A 14,981-nucleotide genomic window follows, 5' to 3' on the forward strand; every position below is an offset into this window, starting at 1 on the left:
TATAATTTGTTAAAACATTTGTACCATTGAGATTAGTTTCTAGAAAACTTGAAGAAGAAACTACAACAAAATCTAGATGCATATCATATTCAAGCAGCAAAGTTTTCTTTCATTGAAGCTTCAAAAAGAATTCCTCTCCAGTGTATCAAAGCTTCATGTAACAACAGTGTCACCACCATAGAAATCACATAGAATTAAACTTCCAGCCATTGTTTTTCTCAGGGGGTTCATATTGATAGGTGTACAAGTCACTTCTACATTCTCCATATGTAGGGAAAATCCAGTAGTATTGCATTATTGCTCCATACGAATGAACTTGATGGTTCTGAACTGGTGGAATCTATGGAGGAGAGAATTCTGCAGACATAGGAAAATAAATGAAGACCACATATGAGGAAAGATTTTATTTAAGATCCTTTTTAATTCGAAACCAGTTTGATCAAACTTTCAGCTGTTATGACAATAGTATAAACATTATCATCCCAGAGTAGGCGGTTGGAGCAAAACCCACATGGACCCTCTAAACTGACTTGGTTCTGCAGACTATTTAGCAGATGAGATTTAGAAAGTAGTGTCTTGCCAATAGTATATTGTACACTCTTCCAGATGCTTGCTGAGTCTTTTTATTTTCATATTTGCTTAGTAGTGTCCATTACTAGATTAAAATGTGTTCTTTGGGCAATTTTTCCTAAGCTGCCATCCATGTCATTCACACTTAAAGTAGTCAAAGAACTATAAACCAATATAAAACATAAATAATTTTAAGTCCAATCCTGAAAAGCCCACCTAGTTGTTTCCAGTTTATTTAATTTAAACCAGTGTAACCCGGGCGGCAAAAGCAGAGGGTGGTATTCAAATGTGTTCTGACAAGTTCTGGAGAACCGATAGCTGGGAAATTTTGAGAAGTTTGGAGAAACCTGCAACCCACACCACTGGCCCGCCCCCATCTCATTGTCTGTCTCCCAAAGTCCCTGCTGATGGGCTGGGTCTTTGTTGCCCGCATGAGAATGGAACTGGAAAGCAGGTTAGTGGGGTGGGGAGGAATGATTTTGCAGCACCTTCACCCAGGAAAGTGGGGAGGGAATAAAGGATTTCCGCGACGCCTACCGCTGGGGCTGCCCACCAAGCCACACCCACAGAAACCTAGTAAAAAATTTGAATCCCACCACTGATGCTTATAAGGTGGAGTTGCTTACTACATTTGTAACTGGCATGTGCCTGATTAGGATGACTTGATGAATACCCAAACTCTGATTCAATTTCTCACTCTTGCAAATTTTTAGTCATTGACATCTTGTTAAAATATTTAAATAACATACATGCCATGGGGCCTAAGCATTGGTAACAGTGGTCTTAAATATTTCATGACTTGTGCTATAAAGCAAATAAAGGAAGTCCATAAAGAGCTGGCTGTCTTTGGCTATAGTGGTTGGAGCCTTGTGTTGAATGTTAGATGAAATGTTTAGAATATTCACCGCCTTGTTCTTTTCTTTTTTTCTGCTCTGATTTGAGTTTTTTGTGTCTTGTTTTGTATTTAACTTTTGTACTGGCCATCCAAACTGGTTTGAGTTGAGTGGCACACAACTCAAAACAAATAAATAGCTATCTATCTTTGATTCTAATGTAAAGGCAACCAATTAAATTTGCAAGTAAACATTGATTGTAATTACAAGAGCACATCTTACTTTTATATCTACAGATATTAGCAATTAAGGATAGAGGGCATGTTCATGATTCACTAATTTGAAGAGTAGTTTTGAGTTCTTGATTTATATGGTACACCAACATCTAACTAACTTGTGAAGTAAGATGGTTAGAGAGCACTCAGCCAAAATAACATGCTGGATCTCCCAAGTGTTTAGTCTGCCATGGGTTTCCAGAGAAAAGCTAACAATTCGGATTGTATAAACAGAGGCACAGAATCAAGATCACGTGAAATATTCAAAAATCGCTTTATAGTAAGAGCACACCAGGAATACTGGCAACCAATTTTGTCACCCTACTACAAAAAGACTCAAAACCTCTAGAAAGAGCACAGAGAAGAGCAACAAAGATGATTAGGGATTGAAGCAAAACAAGAATGACCGCATGAACTGGGTACACCAATTAATGAAAGAAGGACTAGAGGAGACATGATAGCAGTGTTCCAATATCTCAGGGACTGCCACAAAGAAGAGGAGTCAAGTTATTCTCCAAAGCAGCAGAAGGCAGGCAAGAAACAATGGTTGGAAACTAATCAAGAGAGAAGCAACTTAGAATCCAAGGAGAAATTTCCTGACAGAACAATTCAATCAGTGAACAGCTTGTCTTCAGAAATCATAAGCACTCCATCACTGAGTTTTAAGAAGGAACTAGACAGTCACTCGAAGACAACATTGCTCTTCAGACTGCCCAACCCATAAGAAGGCAACTCCACTCTGAATTCTGCCCACCTTTTGAGGTAGGCCAGGTCAGGAACAGACATCAAGCATCTATCATTGGAACTCTACTTCATTGTTACTGGATATACGCATAATCTTCAAAGGCTTGATAAAGATTCCATCTTTTTTTTTTTTTACTAAGTAGAATCAAGACATCTATTTGCCAGCTGATGTTTACAGTTCTTTAAATTTCCTTAATTCAATATGGAATAGGGAAAAGAAAGCTGGGTATATTTTGGAGATTCCATAGCGGTGTTTGCTGGTCTATCTCAACAGAAAAATGTTGGGAAGGAATTACTTTAATCTACTGTTAGAGCTTTAGTTGCTGACCTATTAATTGAATCAGTTAAACTCATATAGGATTGGGCCGGAAACCAATCTAAACTGCTTGAATCACATACCAAAACACGGGCAAGCGGTTTTTGCTTGTTGGAAGAATGTCTGGACTTTTTTCAGCTAAGTAAATTTTTAAATAGATTCTAGAAAGCAGAGAAAGGAAATAGCTGTGTCATCATGAGGAAAACAATGGAACCAAATATTCTTCCAGAATTCTGTTTAGCTTAAATTGTATCTTGCTTAATGCTATTCATTAAAATAATATATTAAACATAATAGCCCTTTCTAAAGTAGAATCAGCAACTGGCTGTATTTCTGGGGCTGTCTGGTAGGACCGAAGATAAATGAAAACAAAGAAATATTTGTATGAAAATCCATCCATTATCAATTTCCAGTATACTGTAGCAAAATATTGCTTTACATGGTGAATATATTCACGGCTAGCATTACATTTTGCAACACCTTCAATTGTCATGTTGGAGTCTCTTCTTTAAAAAGAAATCAAAATTTATAACTAGAAACATCGATGCATACATTATTGAATGGTTATTGTAAACTGCTTTCAGATTTTCTATAAGGTGGTGCTATAGAAATACTGTAAATAATAATGCACTTAAATAATTAAGTGCCCTTTTTTCTTCGTAAATAATAATTAAATACATTAATGATGAATAAATACCGTGTGGAGGAAGAAAGTAGAAAATCTAAAAGAAGTAAGAAGTAAGGGAGAAAGATAAGGGAGAAGAAAAATTCAACGATCTGGCAAACCTCCCCGCCTCAAATAATAAAACCTATATTGGAGTTGAAGGTTCTGCATCTGGAAAAATGAAGACAATACAATGAATGCATTATATGAGCTGAGGACCTTTATCACATTGTGGATTCCAAACATGTGCTTTCTTAAACAGAATCCATGTTTTTTGAATCTTAACCTTGTGTGGTTAATGTGGTGATTCACTTGCATTTATCAACTTAGCATCAAGACAAACTAGCCATTTTCACTTGTAGCTAAATCCACATGTATATAAAAAGGATTTTTCAGAATTCTTTTTGGGAACTTGATTAAAAACAATGTATCTTGTATTACTGGTAAGAAGTGCAGGCTTACCATTCATAATCAGAAGAAATCTCCATCTTCTTCTCAGGATTGTAATTGGCAGCCTTTTGACGGCAGCCAAAGGAAAGTACTTTCAAGTAATTTTAAGGATTGGATGGATTAAGCTGGCTTCTCCAGAAGTGTTTTGATTATCATGGCATACATTTCAACTAAAAAAAAAAGCCCTTACTTTTCTTTTAACTCTCCTCCCTCCCATGTCCTGTATTCAAATAACCAGATGAACAGAAACATCATGCTATGGAATAAAAAAGCAGAAAATTACCCATCTGGCAATACTATATACTTATAGAATTTGAAGAAAAATAATTACATAGTTCTCACTTCATGTGGGAAGACAATAATAAAAGTGATATTAACTAAGGTGTTAGTAGATGGATCATTTCAAAAATCATTTATTTATTCCTTCATTCATTTATTCATTTGTTCAATAGGAGTCACAGCTCACTTTTTATTTTGAATCCCAAAGTGTTGCATATAGCACTCTCTTCTTTTTTCCCCACAACAGTAACCTACCAAAAATAGGTTGGGCCAATAGTGCCTGACACAAAGTGAACTTGAAACTACCATGGCTGATGTCAGTGAAGATTATCAGTCACCCAGGTAGAGTTGTCTGGAAGTTGCATTATGGCAACTTGACTTGTTGTTTTGTTGTTTATCCAAGTAGCTTCTTCGTATGGACAAGGTTATGGGAACCCCATATATGTCCTCCAGAAGAGTTTACTACCTAATCTGGATAGGCCTATTAGTGAGTAAGCAGAGAGTCATTGGGATGTAAATATTCTAACCCTAACTATTTGCCCTAGGTGGCTTGTTAAGCGTGGCCAGCACTTTGGTAGAACCTGTGAACTGTCTTAATCTTCCTGGGGACTGAAAGAGCAGCATAAAAAATGGGGGGACAGGTTGTGGTCTGAGATCCTGTTAAGTGGGTTTTCGTGCTCCTAATTCAACATCTTAATCTACCTTCTTAACATGTTTTCTGTGACAAGGGAAAAAGGATGGAAGACAATATTGAAAGGTTACAAATGGAAAGCAACATCTAAAGTATGTAATATTTCCATTGGCATGGACAACCCATCATTACCATATAGACATATCCACTAATTACATCTTCATATTTGGTTGTAGTAAATACAGTATCTGGTAGCTCTTAGGGCCTGAGTGGGAATAACAAGCTCAAACTGAATCATGGTGAGATGGGAGTGATTATGTATTCAACGTTCAGCTGAATTTTAGAATAATCCTTCTTTAGCTCATGAGAGTATTGTTCTCTTCCTGATAGAGATTGTAGTTTAGGAGTCCTCCTGCTTGAGCAGAAGGTGGAGTCTGTGGCCAGAGGACCTTCCTTTCCACATGTTGCAACAACTGTGCACTTTCTGGATTAGGAAGCATGGCACATGGTTATTAGCCTTCTCTTACTTTGCAACAATTAGACTGTTGTAGTTTGTCTCTGTATGTGTCTATCCTTAAACACCATCCAAATTTCAGTTGGTGGCCCATGCAGTGTCCCATGTAGTTATAGATGTCCCTGTATTTGTCCATGAGAGATTACTGTACATATGGAGCTCAGTCTGATTCTGTGCAATTCAAAATCATGTTATGACATTTTGCTCCCTGGCTGAGTCTGCCCATCCCAGTTTGAAGTAGGAGAGAAGATTAATATGGTCTCATCATCGAGGAATGGCATTTGCAGAACTTCACAATCAGACATCTTCTCATGAGGAAGAATAATATTGATGAAGCTTGGTATGAAGACAATAACTTTAATAGCAACTCTTATTTCCAATATATCTTAAATTTGTGTGAAAAGTGGAAAAGTCCACTCAAAATCTCCTGAACTCAAGTAGATGGGTTGCTAATAAATTTGACAAAATAACATAAATAAATAGAAAACAGTATATGCTAAATTATAGCAAACAGGAACTTATACTTCCTAAAAATGTGATTTGAAGACTGAAAAATCCTTTTACTGGAGTTAATGTCTCAGAGGTAACTATAGGTCTTTAATCTACAGAGACTCCCAGTGGCTACAGGGATATTGCCTAAGGGCCCTTACATTTTAGTGCTACCTGTGTTTCAGAAATGACGAAGACATGCATGTCATCTTATGTCAGTGAAGCATCTGTCTGCTAGTCATTGTACATGTGAGCATGAAAAATATGCCAATTCAAAGCAATGTTGCTGAATCTGGATCTGGGAAGGTCAGCTAGGTAAACCATTCATTTGCAGTTTCTGCAGGTTGATGTGTGAGAGCATACTAACTGCCTCAACACAACTGTACTAAAAGCATTTACAATCAGCTGGTTAGAACCCTGGTTACTGCTTTAGTCAGGGTGCGCATTCAACCAGCATAACAACGGTTCGTGTGAGTGCACGCTGCATGCATGTGCTCTGCATTTTAAAAAAAGCTAATACCTTCAACGGCAGCTGAAGAAAACAGCTGAGGCGCCGGCAAACTGCTCTTCTACGCGAATGAGCTGTGCTCTCAACAAAAACATAAAGGACAGGACAGAGCAGGGCAGGCAGGGCCAACATGCTAGTTGGAGCAAACTGGTTCAAAAGAGCCAGCTGATCATCAGAACAAGAGGCTCGCCCTAACCAATCCCAACCCGGAGAAACCCACCTCTGGCTTTAGTGCTGACTGCCTGTGCATGTTATCAGTCAGACAGAGGGAGTCCACTGTCACCTTAGCCCTGCCTCTCTGCGTGCACTCTGAGAACTGATTCGTAAAATTGGATTAGTGGTTGAAGCATTAAATGGAGAATTATGAGCAAAATATTCAGAAATCTGACATGGTGAAGGACAATCTTGAGTTCAGTTGGCCAATGATGAGTTTGTATGTTCTATGTTAAATAGAACTGCAATCTCACATATACTAACCTCCCTCCCAGAAATGTAATAAATATGATAATATATATCTAAACATGGGATTTAATTGTGCTGGTGATGCATTCACTTCACCTCCTTACTACTCAGAAGTTTCTATTGAGAAATATTATTGACATATTGTGTTCAAATTGTGATGAAGAAAGATGATCAATAAATTAATTGATACATAAAATCATCAGGACATGTTTTCATAGTACATCAGATATATAATTAAGTTAATTAAGTTAAAAAAACTGGAAAAGTTGCTTTGTGAACAGAATGTATAGATTACATTGCACACATAAAATGCTGACTATATTAATATGTGTAGAATTTGATTCCAATACTTCATTCTGGATTTTTTTTTCAAAATAGCACACCTAACATTTCATCTTAAATGCTTTAGTGCCTATTCATTGGTATTCTTCATAAAAATCTTTATTAAATTAAACAGGAAAATCATGTTGTGCTGAGGGTCATCTCTGTTAACTCTATGAATTGATGGTGTCAGCCATTTAGCTTAGTTGTTTTAAAAATAGTATTTAACTATTACATAACTCAGTTCCCTTTTAGTTCAACTTTTGGCACTTATTTCTATTGTTTGTACCTGGTAACACCCAAGACTGGTGTCTGTGTGTCTATCTGTGTCTGTATGTATAAAACCTGATGATTGAGAATGAATCTAATCTCAAAATCACATGCTCCACAGCATCAATATCCTTCACATCCTTGCAGTCAGTATAATTTAACACCTAAAACTCGTTATTCAAAGAAATTCAGACTATCAAGGTTAAAACAAAATTGGCAATTTGCCATATTTTCAAAATTTAAATAATTTATATCATACGCCTGAGCCACTGTGACTCTGGGTTTCTCAGACCTGGGCCTCTCATCTTTGTTGTTCAATTCCTGTAACCTAGTTGTAGGTGGAAAAAAGCATCTTCTCTAATGTCCAGATAAATGTTATGAAAGTTTGTTATGATGGCAAAATAATTTGCCTGAAAATCTGAAAAAAAACTTGTTAGTGTTTATTGGAGAAAGAAATATTATATTGCTTGAGCTCCTGGAGGAAAAACCTGGTTTATAAAACCAGGGGATAAATAATAGAATATTAGAATATTTTTCTGAGAAATATTGTTGTGGGAAAGTAGGCAAGCATTGCATTCTCTTTGTGAAGTCATGCTATAGAGTGACTTTTCTTTGCTGAAAGAGCTAAGCTATTATGGTATGCATTAGTTGACTCTCATACATATTGTACTGTTGTAAGATCTTATCAAAAGTAGGATAAGGGCCTCTAGAAGGAAGTAAGTGAATGATATCAGTCATGATTATATGAAACCGCTCGTAGAAATGTTTAATTGACACATATATAATTATAGTTATTAACTATGGCACTTTGATTTTTGAAAAGGTATAACTAACAAAATGTTTAACTTTTTAGAAGAGACATGAATATGCCTGAGTTCAGGTCTAGAACTCCAGAATTAATAGGAATCTAAAACTTGACATTTTTGGTTAGGATTTTGATATGAACAAAACCAATCAAAAAAATATTTCCAAATTTTATTTATATTTTATTTATGGCATTGTGCTCAGCATTCTATATCTAGTCAATTCATAAAGCAAACAATCTTCTTGTGGTTAATAAGTATTGCTATTAACAAATGCTTTATAATATTATGTTTAAACATAAGATGATGATGATCTGAATGGTACTTAATTAAGTGAAGGTTTGAGGGACACAGTTGGTTATATTAAATTACAGAAAAACATTATTTGATAAAGTTTACAGCATTGATGTAATAATTTGAAGCTATGTTCTAGAGCATTGGTAAAGTTTTATTCTAGCAATGTTAATCATATTGGACTGAACAGATAAATTGTAATAGATTTTAGATAATATTTTCCAACAATTTTAAATATATGTAAGAAAAAAAGGCTTTTTTACTTGAAGAATTTTAGCTTTTGGTCGTGTGAAAAAGTTATACCGGTTATGTGTCTCTGAAATTGTATTTATTTGCTGTTCTGATTCGACTATCCTTTAATATAGGAGCTCTTTGTATCATTGCAATGGTACTTCTGACTATAGCTATTGGGGTGGTGGTGGTAATAAAAACCCCATTATGGAAAAGACACCAGATGGAAGGAATGTCAACACACTGAAACTAATTCTAGGGAGATTGTTCTGATATAGAGCAAAGGCATGAGGAGAATTCAGATGTTCTAGTGTGAGGCGATTGATTGCCTCTCTTAAAATAACAAAATCAAAATTCTTATCCTGAGGTTACATGTGTAAACAAAAAGCAATCAACTCTCAAGGTAGATGTCTGGGTTTTTTTTGAAAAATAAAAATAAAAAATAAGCATCTGCAGCTTTCAGTGAAAACTAGGATTCCAAAATAGAAAAATAAATTCCCATCTTAGTTATAAAATAACACTTATAAAGGATCTAAAAACCATGTAAGAATTAGGCAGAATGGTCCATGGCTGTTCAGTAGGGTATGTCACTGCGCATACCAATGTACCAGTTTTGCTTTAAAAACATGTTGGCTTAATAATGAAGTCTCAGTTTTCCTTTTAATGACCAAGTATGTTTTAAAGAGAATATGATGCCTCACTGGATGCAAAGAATTCAAAAACTTTTAATAGGCAGAAGTAGAGGAAGTCTTTGTGCAGTGAGGTTTTCTGTTTTATAGCTCTAAATAGAAGCTGAGCTCATCATTTCAACATTCTAAATATAGTTAGACAAATTACATTCAGGAATTATTATGAATAGTAGAATAATAGGCTGAGAAACACTGTGTTACAAAATGTACTTCGACTCAGACATATCCTTGGTAACTTAAGAATTAAATTCTTTCCCAGTTTTACATTCCTTATGTTTTAGTAAAATCCAAAGCCAAAATATGTGTTTTCAATTAGCTGTTCAGAAACAAGGAATTAAAAATAATGCAGAGACAAAGATATCAAATAAACAAATTCTTTTTAGAGTCTAAGGCAGAAGTAAATATATTCAGTGTTTGAAACATAAATACTTTAGACTAATTGCATAAAGACCTTCTGGAATAGTTTATGGAACTGGAAAAAGCATATATACACATCCTATTGAAGAATTGTACAGGTAGTTCATGACTTACGAACATTCCTTTAACAAAAAGTGATTTATGACCAGTTCTCACACTTCTGACCATTGATTGCAGCATTCTCACAGTCATGTGATCAGGTTTCTGTTGCTTGACAACTGGTATGTATTTAGGATGGTTTGCATCATCCTGAGGTCAGTGTGATTGCCATTTTAGAACTTTTTCAAACAATTTCCACAAGCAGTCAGTGAGGTAAGCTGGATTTGCTTAATGACTGTGAGATTTACTTAATAATTGCTTTGTTTAGCAACAGAAATTCTGATCCCAATTGTGGTTGTGTTGAGGACCACCTTTATCACATTTTAGGTTTTCCTGCAGTATTTATTTAAGAGCTGTGGTGGTGCAGTGGTTATAATGTAGTACTGCAGGCTACTTCTGCTGACAGCTGGTTGCCTGCAATTTGGCAGATCGAATCTCACCAGGCTCAAGATTGACTCAGCCTTCCATCCTTCCAAGGTAGGTAAAATGAGGACCCAGATTGTTGTGGGCACACGCCGATTCTGTAAACCGCTTAAAGAAGGCTGTAAAAGCGCTGTGAAGAGGTATAATTCTAAGTGCTATTACTATTTGTATCCCCACCTTTATCATTTTTACAAATAAAGCAGTGAACACATCCAACACACTTTCTTCCTCCTCCTATTTTCCACAACAACAACAACCCTGTGAGGTGGGTTGGGCTGAGAGAATTACCAAAGTCCCAAAGTCACCCAGCCAGCATTCATAGCTAAGGCAGGACTTGAACTCATATGCTGCCTTTCTCTAGCCTGATGCCTGAACCACTACATCAAAGTGGCTTCCTCCCCTGCTCCAACATGACTTCTATAGAGATGAAATGAAATTTACTTTGCTGGATAAATAGCAACGTGGTAATATCTGAACAGGTAAATAAATATTTGTCAGAAATATTTAGTTATCCTGTAAATTCTTCAAGCTGCATCAAAAAATCCAAGTTCTATTTTAAAGTAAAGTATTTATTTACATAACAAGATTCTTATTTAAGGAACTTTCTTTTGAAAAGGATGTGGGTGGACAGGGGGCAGGTGAAGATGGAAAACATTTGTACATTGAAACAAGATGATTAACATGTATTGCCAAGACTGAAATGTAGGCAGCTGTTAGAGAATAACTAAGAATCAGAGCCAAAGAATCCCACATAACCACAAAATCTATTGTTTCTCAAACAGAATCTCATCCCAAGTTGAATTTGTAATCTTTCCAGGCTAGGAGCCTTGTAACAATCTTAGGTAGATGAATTCAGTGTAGGGACTGAGAATACTTCAGTTTCTCAACCTTAGTAGCTTTAAGATGTATGGACTGGTTTTCAAGTCGTCACATCTTAAAAATTTGCCAAGGTTCAGAAACACTGATCTAGGGTGATGTTCTGATCGATTGCTAAAAGGCAATGTAGACAGAACTGAAATGTAGCGTAGTAAATAGACATTCTTAGTTGGCAGTTTTATTATATTATATAAGTTCTATTCAGATCCTTCAAAAATACGAGTTTGTTGCTTACTTTTTTATTTTTCTTATATCGAATTCATCCACCCATCCATTTAGGTAATGTATATGGCTGTCCCACTCACTGTTGGTGACTCTGGGTGTCTTAAAGATAAAATCCCAATATAAATCCTTATGGCTCCCAACAGCCCTGGCCACAACAATCAGACCAGCCACTTGATGGGCTACATACCATTCTAGGGTCCTCAAGCCTGTAGGCAGAACCATGTCTTCAGGACATTAAAAAAGAATGTCAGAGTGTAGTAGCCAAACTTACCTCTGCAGGAATGATATTCCCTAAGTCTTCTTGGTCCTGCTAGATGGACCTCCTTAGACGGGGACCTTCCTAAGGGAAGAGGAAGCAGAGAAAGTACTGCAGTACCTATTTATCTGCTTGTATTTGCTTGCTTTCAATTGCTAGGTTGACAGGAACCAGGGCAAGTAATGGGAGTTCACCCCAATGTGTGGTGCTTGGGGTTGAACTCACACTATCAGCCTTCCAACTGACAAGCTCAGTGTCTTAACTGCTGAGCCATCGCCTCACCCCCCACCCCAATGAGTCTGCAGAAGCCCATGGATGAGGGCTCAGATTTCTTGGTTCCTATCAATACTGACTGAGATCAATCACAGAGGAAGGACTTGAACAGAACAGCATAGTACCCACCACTTCCAACACCCAAAGCCACTCCAGAAGGATACCATAGTTGATGGTATTGAAGGCTGTAGAGAGATCAAATACAGCAAAGATGCATGCACTACCCATCCTGCTCCTGCCAGACATCGTCAAAAGCATAACCAATGCAATTTCAAAGAATATAAAGAAGGTTTTTGTTTGTCCAATTCTCAAGAAAAGAACAAACAAACCGTTCTGGTGAACAGATTCCTAACGTTTTTAAATAGTAATCTGTTGTGTATCATAGTCATTGATCCACATCTCTATAGTATCTTGTATCATTAATTTTTTTTCTCTGAAGTAGTTGGTGGTAGCAACAGCACAGAGCCTAAGTAGAAGCTGTCCCGGATTTAGAATAATCTGCATTATGATGACAGGTCATAAATCAAATGGAGCAAAAACACAGTGAGCCAAGCATTCCAAATAGTTATACCAGAATTGGTTATAGTATAACTAATACTAAATGAAGCTTGAAATTTAGATTTTAATAGGAAAGAATAGAAATTTAATTCATTTTTAACTATTGGACCGTGTTGAGCTTCAGATACCAGTTTCCTGACATTTCACAGGCAATGTGGCTGGCATCTTCAGAGGCAAGGTGGTTTGTATGACGCTGCATAACTCCATAGAGCTTTGGGATTATGTACCACACAGCTCTCTGAAGATGCCAGTTGCCTCGTGAAATGTTATGAAACTGTCTGTGTGACGCATAACCCCCAAAGCTCTATGTACAGTTAAAGATTTCATTGGCCTTGAATATCCACACACATTTAATTTTAATAGAATATTCATTTTCCTTGACATAGTAATACACTTATTCCATAGTGAAAACCTGGATCATGAAGACAGGCAAGGCAAGCAGAATATGTCAAGCACAACAGCTCACTGGATACTGTGCTTCCTTATTTTTGTATAAGTGACATAATTTATCCATAGCACACATTATTTTATATTTTACCTATTTACTCCTCTTCAAAAGAGCATCAACCGACTGCGTAAGTTTCTATATTATACGTTGATTGCTAATAGTAATCGATTTTCTCTATTAATGGCAGCATGACCAAGAAAAAGGTGTGATTTCAGTTTCAGACCTCATTTGTGCTCCAAGTGGGAAATTCATATTTTTTATTAAGCAAGGAAGGAAATGTATTAAATATTGTGTTGTTAGTTTATTATATTCCTGAAGCAAATTCTGCAGCTCATATAAATTACTTGATTGGTTACCTGTGGCAATCAAAGTCATTTATTAAACATTTTCTCCCTATTCACAATATATTTCTTTTTGCTTGTTCTTTCCTAATTAAAAACAGGCCTTCAAATAAAATGCCTATTTATATTTATGAAAATGAGAAAAAAATGTAGTCACAACAATTTTTATGAGGTTACTAGAAGAACCTAGGGAAACATTATGGGAAAATGTTACTGAATTTTTATTTGTATTTGCATTGAAACACTATCTGTTGAGTAGTAGGCAGATTGGAATTAATTTTCACTATTTTAAATCCTTTGTTTCAATTTATGGTTCAAAACTGTATCAGAGTATTTATAAGGTATGATGTTTATAAAAGGTATCTATGACAAAATTTCTCTTGAAATACATATCTTGAGAGAAAATATGCTTAGAATTGTGAAAATATTTCAAAGTATTATAAACTTTTAAAAGTATTTAAAAATTTTAAAAATGTGCCTAATTCTGTGTCTAAACTGCAAAAATGATAAATTAAGAAAGAACATAAAGCTGCTCTTGACTTGAAACTGAGTAATTTGTGCTTTCTACATTAGAAGATGCTAGCTCCGATTGCTTATAATGGTATATGAGTATTTTGTATTTAATTCATCAATATAATAAAAGTATTTGTTTCTATTTTATCTTAGTATTTGAGAACAAAGATAAAATAGTGATCATCATGGAATATGCAAGTAAAAGGGAATTGTATGATTACATCAGTGAGAGAAGGCTAAATGAAAGGGAGACAAGACACTTTTTCCGGCAAATTGTTTCAGCAGTTCATTATTGTCATAAGGTGAGTAAAAATATTTGGAGGTGTGTGGTGATAATCTTTGCATTATGTGTGCACTTCCTTTCATACCTGATTTCAGACTGTAAGATGAAATTATATCAGAGCAACTAAAAATAGGTTTCAATTTAGTGTAGGCCCCTCTTTCAAGCAAGTTGGCTTCTAGACAAATAGCAACTCCATCTTTTAAAAATGCAGTTTCAGTCTGTTTTGTTTCATTCCATTGTTTCCACTGCTTTTCCTGTCCAATAAAATGATACCTCATTCTGAACTGACCAATATAGCATAGTCTTTGCTTACTCACTGCTGAAAAATGAGATTTACAACCTCAAACCTGCAGCTGTCGCGGCATCCCCATGGTCACCTGATCGCAAATTTGGGTGCTTGAACACAATCAGTGTGCATTTAGAATAGTCAAAGTCTCCTGTGGTCACAGGTTCACTATTTGCAACCTCCATAGCCAGCTTCGCATAAACAATGGGAAAGCTGGCAGGAAATTGCAAGTAGTGGTCATGTGATGTTGCACTTAATGACTGCAGGTTATTTGCTTCAAAACTGCAGCCGGAAGTGCTGTAAGTTGGATTCAGTCATGTTTCATATTATGACTGTATTACTTAGAGATGGAGTTGCCAGTTGTGATAAGTAAGTAAGGACTACCTGTATCTTCTTTCAGTAGTTTCATGTAATTCTGATGACTGCCAGCTGCTAGTGGTTTGGCAGTTTGAGTCTCACCAGCTCAAGACCGACTCAGCCTTCCATCCTTCCAAGGTCGGTAAAACGAAGATCCAGATTGTTGGGGGCAATATGCTGACTCTAAGCCACTTAGAGAGGGCTGTAAAACAGTGTTTCATAAGAGTGACCACTTCAGTTTCAATCTCATGCCTAGGTCTGAAGCTCAACTGTGAAAGGGTTG

At 36.2% G+C, this 14,981-nt stretch overlaps 1 protein-coding gene across 1 annotated transcript in view; it reads left to right on the forward strand.

Annotated features, from left to right (window-relative positions):
- NUAK1 (NUAK family kinase 1) overlaps positions 1–14,981 on the forward strand; it is a 62,262-nt gene that overhangs the window by 31,123 nt on the left and 16,158 nt on the right. The window contains 1 exon segment of the mRNA XM_087935608.1: positions 13,926–14,074. Within this exon segment, the coding sequence (XP_087791734.1) occupies positions 13,926–14,074 (149 nt within the window).

The sequence above is a fragment of the Pseudonaja textilis genome, chromosome 5 (genome assembly GCF_049901715.1).
Source record: "Pseudonaja textilis isolate UNSWEBS1 chromosome 5, rPseTex1.2, whole genome shotgun sequence".
NCBI classification, from domain to species: Eukaryota; Metazoa; Chordata; class Lepidosauria; order Squamata; family Elapidae; genus Pseudonaja; species Pseudonaja textilis.